General features: G+C 43.7%; 1 protein-coding gene across 1 annotated transcript; it reads right to left on the reverse strand.

The window, feature by feature from the left end:
* Positions 1–725: 725 nt before the first annotated feature.
* Positions 726–11,623, reverse strand: LOC311112258 (ribose-phosphate pyrophosphokinase 2-like). Its single transcript, XM_084155309.1, has 7 exons — positions 11,332–11,623; positions 6,278–6,461; positions 4,425–4,523; positions 4,063–4,187; positions 3,566–3,739; positions 2,709–2,868; positions 726–2,441 (listed from the first exon to the last, which is right to left on the reverse strand). The coding sequence occupies exons 1-7, from the start codon at positions 11,451–11,453 to the stop codon at positions 2,349–2,351; spliced, it is 957 nt and encodes a 318-aa protein (XP_084011435.1). The 5' UTR covers positions 11,454–11,623; the 3' UTR covers positions 726–2,348.
* Positions 11,624–12,684: the final 1,061 nt, after the last annotated feature.

Consider the following 12,684-nt stretch of genomic DNA (forward strand, 5'->3'; position numbering starts at 1 on the left):
ATTGATCTTTTCATCAGCCACTATCCATCACTAAGGAATGAAAAATGACATCAGACAGTCCTCATGTCTACTGAGTAACTGTTGCCAACTCCCCATACAGAACGTGACAAGGCATTAATAAGGTACCCCCCACATCAGGGTAGTAAGCATATATATATATATATATATATATATATATATATATATATATATATATGATATACTATATATGGCTGTAGCCATCAACCACACCATCCTGCATCTCCCCTGTAGGCAGTTGTCTCAGTCTGAGCATAAACAAGGATATTCTCCCTGGTTGGTCCTTAGATGGGAGTCCAGGGCAAAGCTCTCAGACAACAGACAAGGAGTGCTGATCTAGGATCAGTTTTGCCTATTAGATCACAACTAATAAGAATACATGCTCAAGGAAGACCTGATCCTAGATGGTGGTGGTGTTGCATGCCTAGTTTGGTAAACTCACCCTTTTAGACCTGTGATTGACAAACTTTCAACCAAGGTTCTTACTTTCCCATGGCACTGCCACAAGATTCTGGTGCTAACAGTAGCAACTGATGCTCCTCATATGGCCACCTAATTACTCCCATCTTCCAATGGGATCATGCAATCCCACTCATATCCCTTGCAACACCTCCCCCTAGGAATATTGTTGTAAGGGGAAAAGTAAGTGCATTGTCTAACAATTCATCCGAGGACCCCCAGTAACCAAAGGAAGACAGTCAGCAGTATGTAGATGTCATTGTCAAAGTTTTTATTAACAATGAAATTACCTGGTAGTGTAAAAAAAAAAAAAAACACCAGCAGTTTTCAACCAATCAACTGCCTCATTTTTGGGCGCAATATCACCTTACATCATGAGAAAATGAACACTGATGAGTTACCCTCCTACTTTTTCTCTTCTCTACAAATAATTGGAAAAAATAAGACTTAAGACATGAGGAAAGTAGAACTTTGAAGTTCATGACCTTTTGGATGAGGATTGTTCGACAAATCACCCTTTGAATAGATGGATACACCTGATATACAGAGGAACTGTCCCCAGTTTTTCAAGGTATCAGATTGGATTAAATGCATATAAATATAATAAATCATTGACTTGAATGGGGATACCCTTTCTACTCATTCTATTTCTATGCATTTAATCCTATTCGATTGCCAAAATCCGATAACTTTTGCAAAACTGGGCCCTGTGTAGCAAGAGATAAGTGGTGATGGAGTTTTAGTAAATGAGCAATTTCAAGATAGTTATTGAGCAAATGTGATCAGAAATACAAAGGTGAGCATGAGGCCCTGCAATGACACCATTCCGCCACTAGAGGGAGTGCAACACCAGGTGAACACTAAATTATGGAAACTAAAATGGCTAATCAGATTTGGCCTTGTCACGTGGCACTAAAGAAACTACAACGTTTTAACTAGAATGTCAGAAAATGTGGAAATACTTACAACAATTCTCTCTCTCTCATATCTCAAATTGAATTCCATGATCATTTTTGGACTTTAAGGAGACAATGCTAGAAAGAGGTAAACATTATGTAGGTAGGTACCATGGAGAACTGATATGTCTACTGGTTAAACAAATACAGCCTCTGCTCTGGTTCATTCTGATAAAATGTTTTGGACTGTACTCCCACACTAACCAAATGTTGCTGGTTAAAGGAATGATCAGCTGTTAATGACTTAACAACCTTGGGTTGCATTGATTAGCACACACCGTAGCAAAATGTTTCGCAACAGAAAGTGAAGACAGGAATTTGTTATTGTACAGATAGTCCCTCCCCGTTTGCTACCGTTTTGAGTCTAGTGAATAGGACCCTGGTATTTCGTAACGGGCGTGTATTGATGAAACAGAAAGGTGGTTAGCCTCTAAAACCACCGTGCAGATTCTCCACGGTGCGGGTTAGAACAGTCAGATAAATCAATAAGTGACATCACACAATGGAATGCTTTCATTTATAGTGAAATGGACAGAAAATTAGGAACAACAAACAGGAACATTGTTAGGCAATGGACCTTTGGTTAAAGTGACAGCCAGATCCCTTGGGTGGCAAGGCTGGCAAAGCATGTTATTGAAACAAACACAATAAGGAAGTCTTAACATGGTAATACGCATAAATAGAAAGTTGCTGGTCTCAAATAAGAGGTGATACTCTTTCTTGGGTCTCTACACGGACAATGGAGCCGGGAAAGTGGGCGTGGCCTTTAGGACTCGGTCACGCGTAATTGGCCCACACCCGCAGGGTTTAAGGACTTCCCCGAGGGCGTGGTGGCTGAAGGTGCGAGCTGATTGGACCGTGAGGAGAGAGAGACAGCCACCATTGGCCTTTGTGCCCTCTTCTCGTGGCTATCCTTTACAAGGGCACGTGGCTGAAGAGGTAGGACACCGACTCGCCGTTGTGGGTTCTCCTGATCGCCTCGGCCAGGATCATGGCTATATCTATGATCTGGTGGAGACCATAGAAATACAACATCATATACATCTCTATGGCAGACCGCCATCAACCAGTGCCTCAGGTCAGGTAACCTATAGGGCAGCCAATCAATCCTGGTTGGAAGGGTTAGCTCTAACAACAACAGCAAGCTACAGTTATTTCGAGACATGGGAGTGGCAAAATGCTGCAAGTATCACAAAGGGATTCCTCAATCCTCATTGGCTAAAAGGTACCAGGACGTGTGAGTAAACAGGGAGTGCCTATCTGGACAGTGGGTACCTGTATCTTTGGGCACGACTTCATCTTCTCCTCCTGGGGGATGGTGTTGGTGACCACCACGGCCTCGAAGGGAGCGTCGTTGATGCGCGCGATGGCCGGACCGGAAAATATGCCGTGTGTGAGGATAGCATAGACCTTGATCGCACCGGCATCAATCAATCTAGAGAGAGATATTGGAGTTGTGTCATATAAAAAAAATGTGACTAATATTAATACTGCATTTGAAGGTCGGATAAAATAAAGTGTGCGAGCAAAGTAGAAAAATAAAATGTGCATGAGCATCAAATAGAAGAGTGAATGTCCAAACAGTAAATAACAATATTATATATTTTTTGGTTGCAAAAAATAATTTTCAAGATAGTAAAACTTTAAAACTAAACATTTTCTCTCAGCCCCATGGCAAGATGTGTAGAATTTCAGGAAATGTTTGATGCAGAAAAAAAACCCTGACTTGATTTTGAGTCTCCACATCACTTCTCACCCTCTACACAATCTATGTCATTAAGTTTGATACAATGGTTCAGGTCAATAAACCATACTGTGATTTGATATCCATGGCTGCTCAACAGATGAGCCTCCATAGCAAGCATCTATGAATACTGACTTGCATTGAGACCACAAGCCAAACAGAAATAATCTACATCAAGGCCATGGCAAAGTAACGTAACTTTGGGAATATTAGTGTGTGTGTGTGTGTGTGTGTGTGTGTGTGTGTGTGTGTGTATGTATGTATGTATGTATGTATGTATGTATGTATGTATGTATGTATGTATGTATGTATGTATGTATATATATATATATATATATATATATATATATATATATATATATATATATATATGGTTGCTGGGACTCACTTCTCGGCGGCTTTGCAGATGGTGCCGCAGGTGTCGGCCATGTCGTCGACCAGGATGGCCACGCGGTCCTTCACGTCTCCGACCAGGACCATGCGGTCCACCTCGTTGGCCTTCTTCCTCTCCTTGTGGATGAGGGCAAACTCCACGTTCAGACGGTCAGCGATGGAGGTCACTCTGGATCCAGGAAATTAAAACCAAGCGATATGAGACAGAGGGAGAGGCATGACAGTGCCCAGCTGAAACAGCATCTCCATTCGCAAACCGAACCCTGTCGTTTAAATGTTTGAAAATAAACACATGACCTCCATAAGTCTAGCGGAACTCATCTCGAAGATGGACAAGTACAAAGAAACACAGATGGAAGGTTAAACACAATGGAGAGATGAACAGGTCCAAACATTTCTGACTTTCCGCATAGCTTTGCCATATTTTTGAAGACCTCAGGACCAGCCATATCTGGTTTTCACGTGACCCTGCCACATTGAATTGGTTATTACCGTTTGGCTCCTCCAGCGTCAGGGGACACGATGCAGCTGTTCTTCCACTCTGGAATGTTTTCCCGGATCCATTGGAGGACCGCGGGCTCTGCATAAAGGTTGTCAACGGCGATGTCGAAGAATCCCTACCGAGAGATCAGAAAAAGCTTCAAACATTTCCCCCTTTAACACAATATACAGACTAGTATTGTGCAAAAACATGCAGCGACAACTTCAGACTTCACTGCAATAACTAGGAAGAAGACAAATTGAGCAACTACTACTAGCCGTTTCAATTCAATATAACTTCATTTATCGGCAAGGGAAACTGCACCCTGCAATTGCATTGCTGTGACGGTGATGATGTGCCGACTGCTGCCTACCTGGATCTGCGAGGCGTGGAGGTCCATGGTGATGATGTGGTCGGCGCCGGCTACAGACAGCATGTTGGCCACCAGCTTGGCTGAGATAGGAGCGCGACTCTGGGACACAGAGGGAGTTACAGGCTCTTTCAGATGAAGCACCCAATTTAAATTATTCAGCGTGGCAACAATTGTAGTACTACAGTAACTGCCCTGGATTTAAATAACTAGTCAAGTCTAAATCCTCTGCTCTGTTGTCTTCCTTCACAAGGAACACAATCCAGGTCAGGTGACGGACAACAGAAGATGGTGATTGGCTACAGGTTTTCGCTTGTTCAACACAGACATCTCGGTCCTCTGTGGTTAATGCACACACAGCCCTATGTAACCAAACAGCAGCACAAGGTGACTGTTGAGATTGTGGTTTCAGGGGACAAATCACATGACTCACTTCAACCCACAGTTTCCTTTATGTACAAGTTCAACTCTGGCAGGATGCTTGTTTCAACACCTATTTTGTACTAAGTCACATTCCACAGTGCCATGAATTGATTTAAAATGCCTCAGGGAAAAGACAACAGTGATAGGCCTACATGTGGAATTAAACATCCATAATTTGGTATAAGCGAACATACCCGTCTAAATCCTTCTTGTATTAAACTTTGATTTACAAACATAAGTAGAGCCTCTGTCTGAAATCTGTAATATCCTGTTCTAGAACTTGTAGTTCTGCGTGTTTGTATAGGCTACAGATGTATTTCCCAACTCCAGTAGACCCTACAGCACACATTTTTGTTCTAGGCCCAGACAAGCACACCTGATTCAACTCGTCAACTAATCATCAAGCCCCCAATGAGTTGAATCAGGGTTTTGACTAGATGGGATGCCCCTAATGTCAGATGTGACTTTTCAAAGCAGGTTAGGAACATTAAATTAAGGTTAGGAAAAGGGTTAGCTAAAGTGCTCAAATTCTCCCCGACGTGACCTCGAATATGCAAGTTATGACATCATTTTGACATTAACAGGATCCATTCTAGGCATGACCTTGTATCAGGTAAGTTAGTCTGGGGCTCCAACAAAAATGTGTGCTGTAGGGGGTACACTGGAGGACTGGAGTAGGGAAACGCTGGGCTACTGTATGCCACTAGGTTAGAGGGGCCTTTGAGGTCTGGCATGTTACACCTTCATGTGAGAAAACATGATATGCTCCAAAACGTTAGAGGTCTCGTGCTTAGGGTCTCATGATAGTAACTGGTGCTTGATATACTGTCTTTGGGTTGATAGAGAGAAAGAGGAAGAAACAGTGGAATATAGGATAGGCCTCAGAACAACTGTGGCTTGCTACATGAGGAAACTCTGTTGTTTCTGTTACTTTATTAACTGGAACAGTGCGTGACAATCATTTACCAGATAAGCGGTGTGTGAACCTTTTCTCCCCTCTTGGAATGCCTGACGTCACCCTTGAGTTAAGTAAAATGAACTGTTAACGAGAATTAGGCTTAATTGTTGTCGGGTGATGAACCATACTCTAATTCAAACCTACAGTAATATTTGGTTGAGGCTGTATTTTTCCTATGGTTTTTGTGTAGTAACACAGAAGTTACTGGATGACATGCCTTCAAGTCTGTCTGGGGAAACCGTTCAATAGGAGAGATCTACACACAGTATATGCTTCCTCGTGCACTACATACTGACCACCTAACGCTACATACTGACCACCTAACGCTACATACTGACCACCTAACGCTACATACTGACCACCTAACACTACATACTGACCACCTAACACTACATACTGACCACCTAACAGAGGGAATCATAGTAGTGACTTCCTTGGGCCTGGGAGCAGCCCGGCGGGGGGTAGGTAGGCTTACCTTGTCCTTTTTGTCCTGCCGGGCGTAGGGGAAGCAGGGGATGACGGCGGTGACGCGGGACGACGAGGCGATCTTGCAGGCGTTGATCATGATCAGCAGCTCCATCAGGTTGTCGTTGATCTCGCCGCAGCCGCTCTGCACAATGTAGACGTCCTCGCCGCGCACGCTCTCCCCGATCTCCACGCTGACCAAGAGAAGAAGAAGCATCATTCATTTTAGTGTCATCTAAAGGAAAGGATGAAGCTCATCATTCTCACCACTGTCATGGAACCTCTGACCTCCACACTGAGGTAGAGAAGATCATCCATTCGTCCTCGTCACCCTACTCTTATAACTACGCTAGGCCTATAGCTCGTATACCCCGACAGAGAAGGCTGATCATAATCTTCTCACCATGGACATTTATCAAATAGGCCATCTCTCTCCCTCCAAGGTATGCTTAGAAAAAGGGCAACCGATACAGCACCCAATATCACTTTCTAACAACACAGTATCATAATTGCACGCCACAAGCGGAGGACTAATGGAGGTCTGGTGCAGTAAATTGGAGTGACCAGAATGAGTGTAACGTTGACAAACAAGCCTCACATGAGCGCTCTCATTTGAAAGTGTGTGTGGAAAAGCAGACTTCCAAGAATCAGTACACACACACACCCCATCTCTCCACAAGTTGCAGGCATCAAAACAAGCAAAAAAAGAAACGTGAGAAACATTCCAGACAGGACAACCCCTTTTCCCTGCCTCCGCTGGAGTCATGTGATCACATCTGACCAAGAGGGGCAATTAACGCAACAGCCGGTCTACCTCTCTGAACCACCCAGAAGAGGAGGCACGAGGGAACCTGTGTTCTATTTATAAGGGGAGACCGTAAGCCAGACACGAGGAGACACGAGACCCACCGCTACTGCACAGACTAGGACTGTCCCCGAGCAAAAAATAATTGGTTAGACCGAGAGTCGGTTCTTTCGACCAATCAACATCTTTAAACTTGTATTTTTCCATATAGACACACCCTACGTTTTTATAAAATCAACTATATGCACTGAGCTTGTCTGATGCTTTAAGCGCACTGTTTGATGAAATAATTAAGACACAAATACACACAAGATAACCAGTTGGAAAAAACCTGTTCCTGATCCCCCTCCTCCTGCTGTCCTTCGCAGATTCTGCCGTAAAGCTCCTGAAGTTGCCGGTAATAGGCCTGGTTGTAACTATATTTGAGAAGGCCAAGTAAAAATGAAGAATTGTGTTGTTTAAACTGCAAACCAATTCAACGGCGCACTGAAGATGGTTTCAGAACCACTGACAGCGACCACTATCCAACGCGGGAGAAAGCGCTCACTGACGATTCAGTTCAGCTCGTTGGAGAGCACTACTGCAGCAGCTGCTGTCAAGCGTATAAAACCTGTCAATGTTTTAGCATGCAACTAGAAAAACAAAATACTAATTTACTGTTTTCAAATGGTATGTCATATTCGTTGTCGAACTATGGTAATCAAACCGCTGTTTGCGTTCCACTTTTTTGGCATCAATCCCTTTCTACAACTAAATGCTGCTATACTGCAAACTTTTTCAACATTGTCTTAAGTAGGCCTAAGAAGAGTATCAGGTATTGGCTGTGTGTACCGGTAAGTAAGACCGAAGCTACAATTAGGCTAATTTGCTTGTGCAGTCCACGGAGACAGGCGTGAATCAGGCAGGTGTCTCATGTGCCATAAAAATCTAAAATTGCGACCGCTCGACATAAAACCCCATTGGTCAACCAACAGCCTATCGACCAAATCAAATTGTATTTGCCACATGCGCCGAATACAACGTGTAGACCTTACAGTGAAATGCTTACTTACAAGCCCTTAACCAACAATGCAGTTGTAAGAAAATAAAATAGTGGTAAAATTTAAAGTAAAATTTTTAAATAGCAAATAATTAAAGAGTAGAAGTCAAATAAAATAACAGTAGGGAGGCTATATAGCCATAGTCGAGGTAATTGAGGTAATATGTACATGTGGGTAGAGTTAAAGTGACTATGCATAGATAATAAACAGAGTAGCAGCAGCGTAAACGAGCGGTTGGGGGAGGGGGTGCAATGCAAATAGTCCAGGTAGCCATGATTAGCTGTTCAGGAGTCTTATGGCTTGGGGGTAGAAGCTGTTAAGAATCATTTTGGACCTAGACGTGGCGCTCCGGTACCACTTGCCGTGCAGTAGCAGAGAGAACAGTCTATGACTAGGGTGGCTGGAGTCTTTGACAATTTTGAGGGCCTTCCTCTGACACCGCCTGGTATAGAGGTCCTGGATGGCAGGAAGCTTGGCCCCAGTGATGTACTGGGCCGTAAGCACTACCCTCTGTAGTGCCTTGCGGTCGGAGGCCGAGCAGTTGCCATACCAGGCGGTGATGCAACCAGTCAGGATGCTCTCGATGGTGCAGCTGTAGAACGTTTTGAGGATCTGAGGACCCATGCCAAATCTTTTCAGTCTCCTGAGGGGGAATAGGCTTTGTCGTGCGCTCTTCACGACTGTCTTGGTGTGTTTGGACCATGATAGTTTGTTGGTGATGTGGACACCAAGGAACTTGAAGCTCTCAACCTGTTCCACTACAGCCCCGTCGATAAGAATGGGGGCGTGTTCAGTCCTCTTTTTTCCCCCCGTAGTCCACAATTATCTCCTTTGTCATGATCACGTTGAGGGAGAGGTTGTTATCCTGGCACCACACGGCCAGGTCTCTGACCTCCTCCCTATAGGCGGTCTCATCGTTGTCGGTGATCAGGCCTACCACTGTTGTGTCATCTGCAAACTTAATGGTGTTGGAATCGTGCCTGGCCATGCAGTCATGGGTGAACAGGGAGTACAGGAGGGGACTCAGCACGCATCCCTGAGGGGCCCTTGTGTTGAGGATCAGCGTGGCAGATGTGTTGTTACCTACCCTTACCACCTGGGGGCAGCCCATCAGGAAGCCCAAGATCCAGTTGCAGAGGGAGGTGTTTAGTCCCAGGATCCTTAGCTTAGTGATGAGCTTTGAGGTCACTATAGAGTTGAACACTGAGCTGTAGTCAATGAATAGCATTCTCACGTAGGTGTTCCTCTTGTCCAGGTGGGAAAGGGCAGTGTGGAGTGCAATAGAGATTGCACCATCTGTGGATCTGTTGGGGCGGTATGCAAATTGGAGTGGTCTAGGTTTCTGGGATAATGGTGTTGATGTGAGCCATGACCAGCCTTTCAAAGCACTTCATGGCTACAGACGTGAGTGCTACGGGTCGCTAGTCATTTAGGCAGGTTATCTTAGCGTTCTTGGGCACAGGGACTATGGTGGTCTGCTTGAAACATGTTGGTCTTACAGACTCAGTCAGGGACATGTTGAAAATGTGACAGGCTGGCACTGGCAGAATGGGATTATGGAGAGTACATTCAATTGTTTCTTCGTCATCTTGCTACGTAGTTATCTAGCTGTGGGACACTGCACTAACACGGCAGTTAACAAAAACAGCTGTTTCATAGAAACGAGCTAATCTGTTGTGATTTAATTTTAATGTCTATATAACGTTATTAGCTACAGTGGTTAGCTAGCTTAGAAAAGTATTTACTGTTGTGTGCATTGCGTCTGTGCACTTAGCTAGCTACCATCGCATAGCCTACATTGCATATGAAGTGTGACTGGCTCATCCATGAATGTACGGAGAAAATGCCTGTTTTTTCCTTTTTTGTTAGCTCCCTGACGTGGGTGTTTGTACTCTCTGATTGGCTCAAAGTCAAATTGTGGGCCACTGACAAGCATTGCGATTCTACAAGTAGAATCAGTAGGTTTGTCGCTACAGGGCCCGCTTTTGTTCTTGCAAGAGAAGGAACGGCCTCCCACTGTGATAAGTACCTATTAGCAGTGAGATTCTCGGTGTGTTTCATGCTTAATACTATGTCCTTGCCTCCCCTTTTCGTCCTTGCAAGGAAGACATCCCACAATAATATCTTATTTATCAGTGTCCTTGTACACTCACTCCCACTATCAGGCCACATTTTCTCCAAAAGTATCCATAAATTCTAAAGCAGATTATTGTATTAATATAGCTGACAAAGACCCACTATTGCACATAGGGGACAAGTAATGTAGCTAGGCTAAATCAATAGAAGACCTTAGCTCACCTTGGTGCATGGGGCAGTGCAGTGAACTGGCTCACACACATTGCATCATATTGCAAGTATTGTAAAGTCTACATGCACCAGTGCAGGTTTATGGAGCTACTATCTCTACTGAACAATTAGGTCAACTTGCTTACTAGCTGGACATGAACCCAGATTAAGTGCATTACATCATTTTGGCTGAGATGGAACCAGGGGTGGCAGCATGGCAAAGAAATATAGGAACAATTCAGATAAGAACAATTATGTATAATTAAAATAATGTATACATTCTTATTTAACATTTTTGTCATTTTAGCAGAGGCTCTTATACAGATCGTCTTACAGGTGCAATTAGGGCCCATCGACCGAATTTTCACGTAGTCTGTTCAGGGATTCGAACCGGCGACTGTTCGGTTACTGGCCCAACCCTCTTAACCACTAGGCTACCTGCAGAGTTATCACTCAGTTATTTTCATGACATTTATATCTGCAACATTTCAAGACGTTTGCCTACTGAACGTGGCTTGGTTCTCGGTTGCTGCACTAGTTGGTTCTGTTTACCCGAACTATGTTGGCTATTATCAAGTCACGTGAGTCTTTTCACAAACTAGCGAGTTAGCTAGCATGGAGTATCTTGCAAAGTTACGACTCAACAATCAAAACTTGCACGCGGGACCGTAGGATTACATAAGAACTAGCTATAACTGACTAGCCAATTTAGGTATTGATGTAATACCGTTAGCAAGCTAACGGTATTAAGTGTCGTTAGCATAGTTGGCAAACTTACTACTCCTGCGCACATGTGCATGCATGACCCAGGCTGCAGTAAGTTAACGTCCAGCACCAGCTAGCTTGCTAGGCTAGCTCAGCTAACGCAACTGTAAGTTAACTAAACATGTATTTATCAAAAGACGGACGAGAAATGCGTAAAAATAGACCTACCATGTTTCTTGGTTGGAGAATTTTTTCGTTATCACTTTCCCCAATTCCAGTCCGAGGCGATCAGCCACTTTTTGTGACAGGTCTTGGTGGGAGCTCCCGCTGAAAAGCACGATGTTCGGCATGTCCGAAATATTTCTGTGTAATTTGAGAGTAGGAGATTTTGGATGCAACAATTATCCCCCAAGGGGCGAGTTAGCTAACAAGTTAACTTGTTATCGCTGTAGCTCACGCATAGCAGCTCAGCACGAGAGGAGACCTAAAACTGAAAAGGAAGTGAAAATCTTGTTTGCATGGAAGAGCGGAAGTGCTACTTCCTAATTTTTCTTCTCCTTCTTCTTCTTTGGGATCGTGTTGGAGGATCGCATCCGATTTCAGGTGCACACACTGCCACCTACTGTACTGGGGTGTGAGGCTATTCACGGCCTACCTACATTACATTATTTGTGATACGGTACTATACAATTGGGGAAAAGGAACAATTACCCTGCCAACTATTAGCCCTCTCAATTTTAAAAATAACAAAAACACCATCCCATTCCACTATTTACCCTATCTAATCCTACTCCAGACCAACGGTCTGGGAGGACAGAAAACTACCACTTAACACCCCCTGCAACTGTTCTGTGGGGGCCAGTATGAAAAATGTATGCACTCACTAACTGTAAGTCGCTCTGGATAAGAGCATCTGCTAAATGACTAAAATGTAAAAATGTAAATCCTCGCAAACTCAAGTATTTCTGTGCGGCTGCCATCCTCTTCCTCATTGGACAAAATCGATGAACGTCCCAAGGATCCCGGATAGCACTAACCCCAACGTTATTGGTGCATCAATGATTTTCATTTAGCCTATGGGTTTTTACTTACCATAGCTCAATGGTTTTTACTGTAACTGTAACCAGAGCTAATCATAGGGGACTATGATTGTTACAGCACAACAGTGGTGAGACACATCTCAAATCAAAAAATAATAATATTTGCCACATGCGCCGAATACAACAGGTGTAGACATTACCGTGAAATGCTCTTAACCAACAATGCATTTATTTCTTGATAAAAAAGTACAATAAAACAACAACAACAAAAAAGTGTTGAGAAAAAAAGAGCAGAAAGTAAAATAAAATAACAGTAGGGAGGCTATATACAGAGGGGTACCGGTGCAGAGTCAATGTGCGGAGGCACCGGCTAGTTGAGATAGTTGAGGTAATATGTACATGTGGGTAGAGTTAAAGTACTATGCATAAATAATTAACAGAATAGCAGCAGCGTAAAAAAGATGGGGTGGGGGTGCAAATAGTCTGGGTAGCCATGATTAGCTGTTCAGGAGTTTTATGGCTTGGGGGTAGAAGCTGTTGA

This window comes from Coregonus lavaretus (assembly GCF_964263955.1).
Source record: "Coregonus lavaretus genome assembly, chromosome: 38".
Classification (NCBI taxonomy): domain Eukaryota; kingdom Metazoa; phylum Chordata; class Actinopteri; order Salmoniformes; family Salmonidae; genus Coregonus; species Coregonus lavaretus.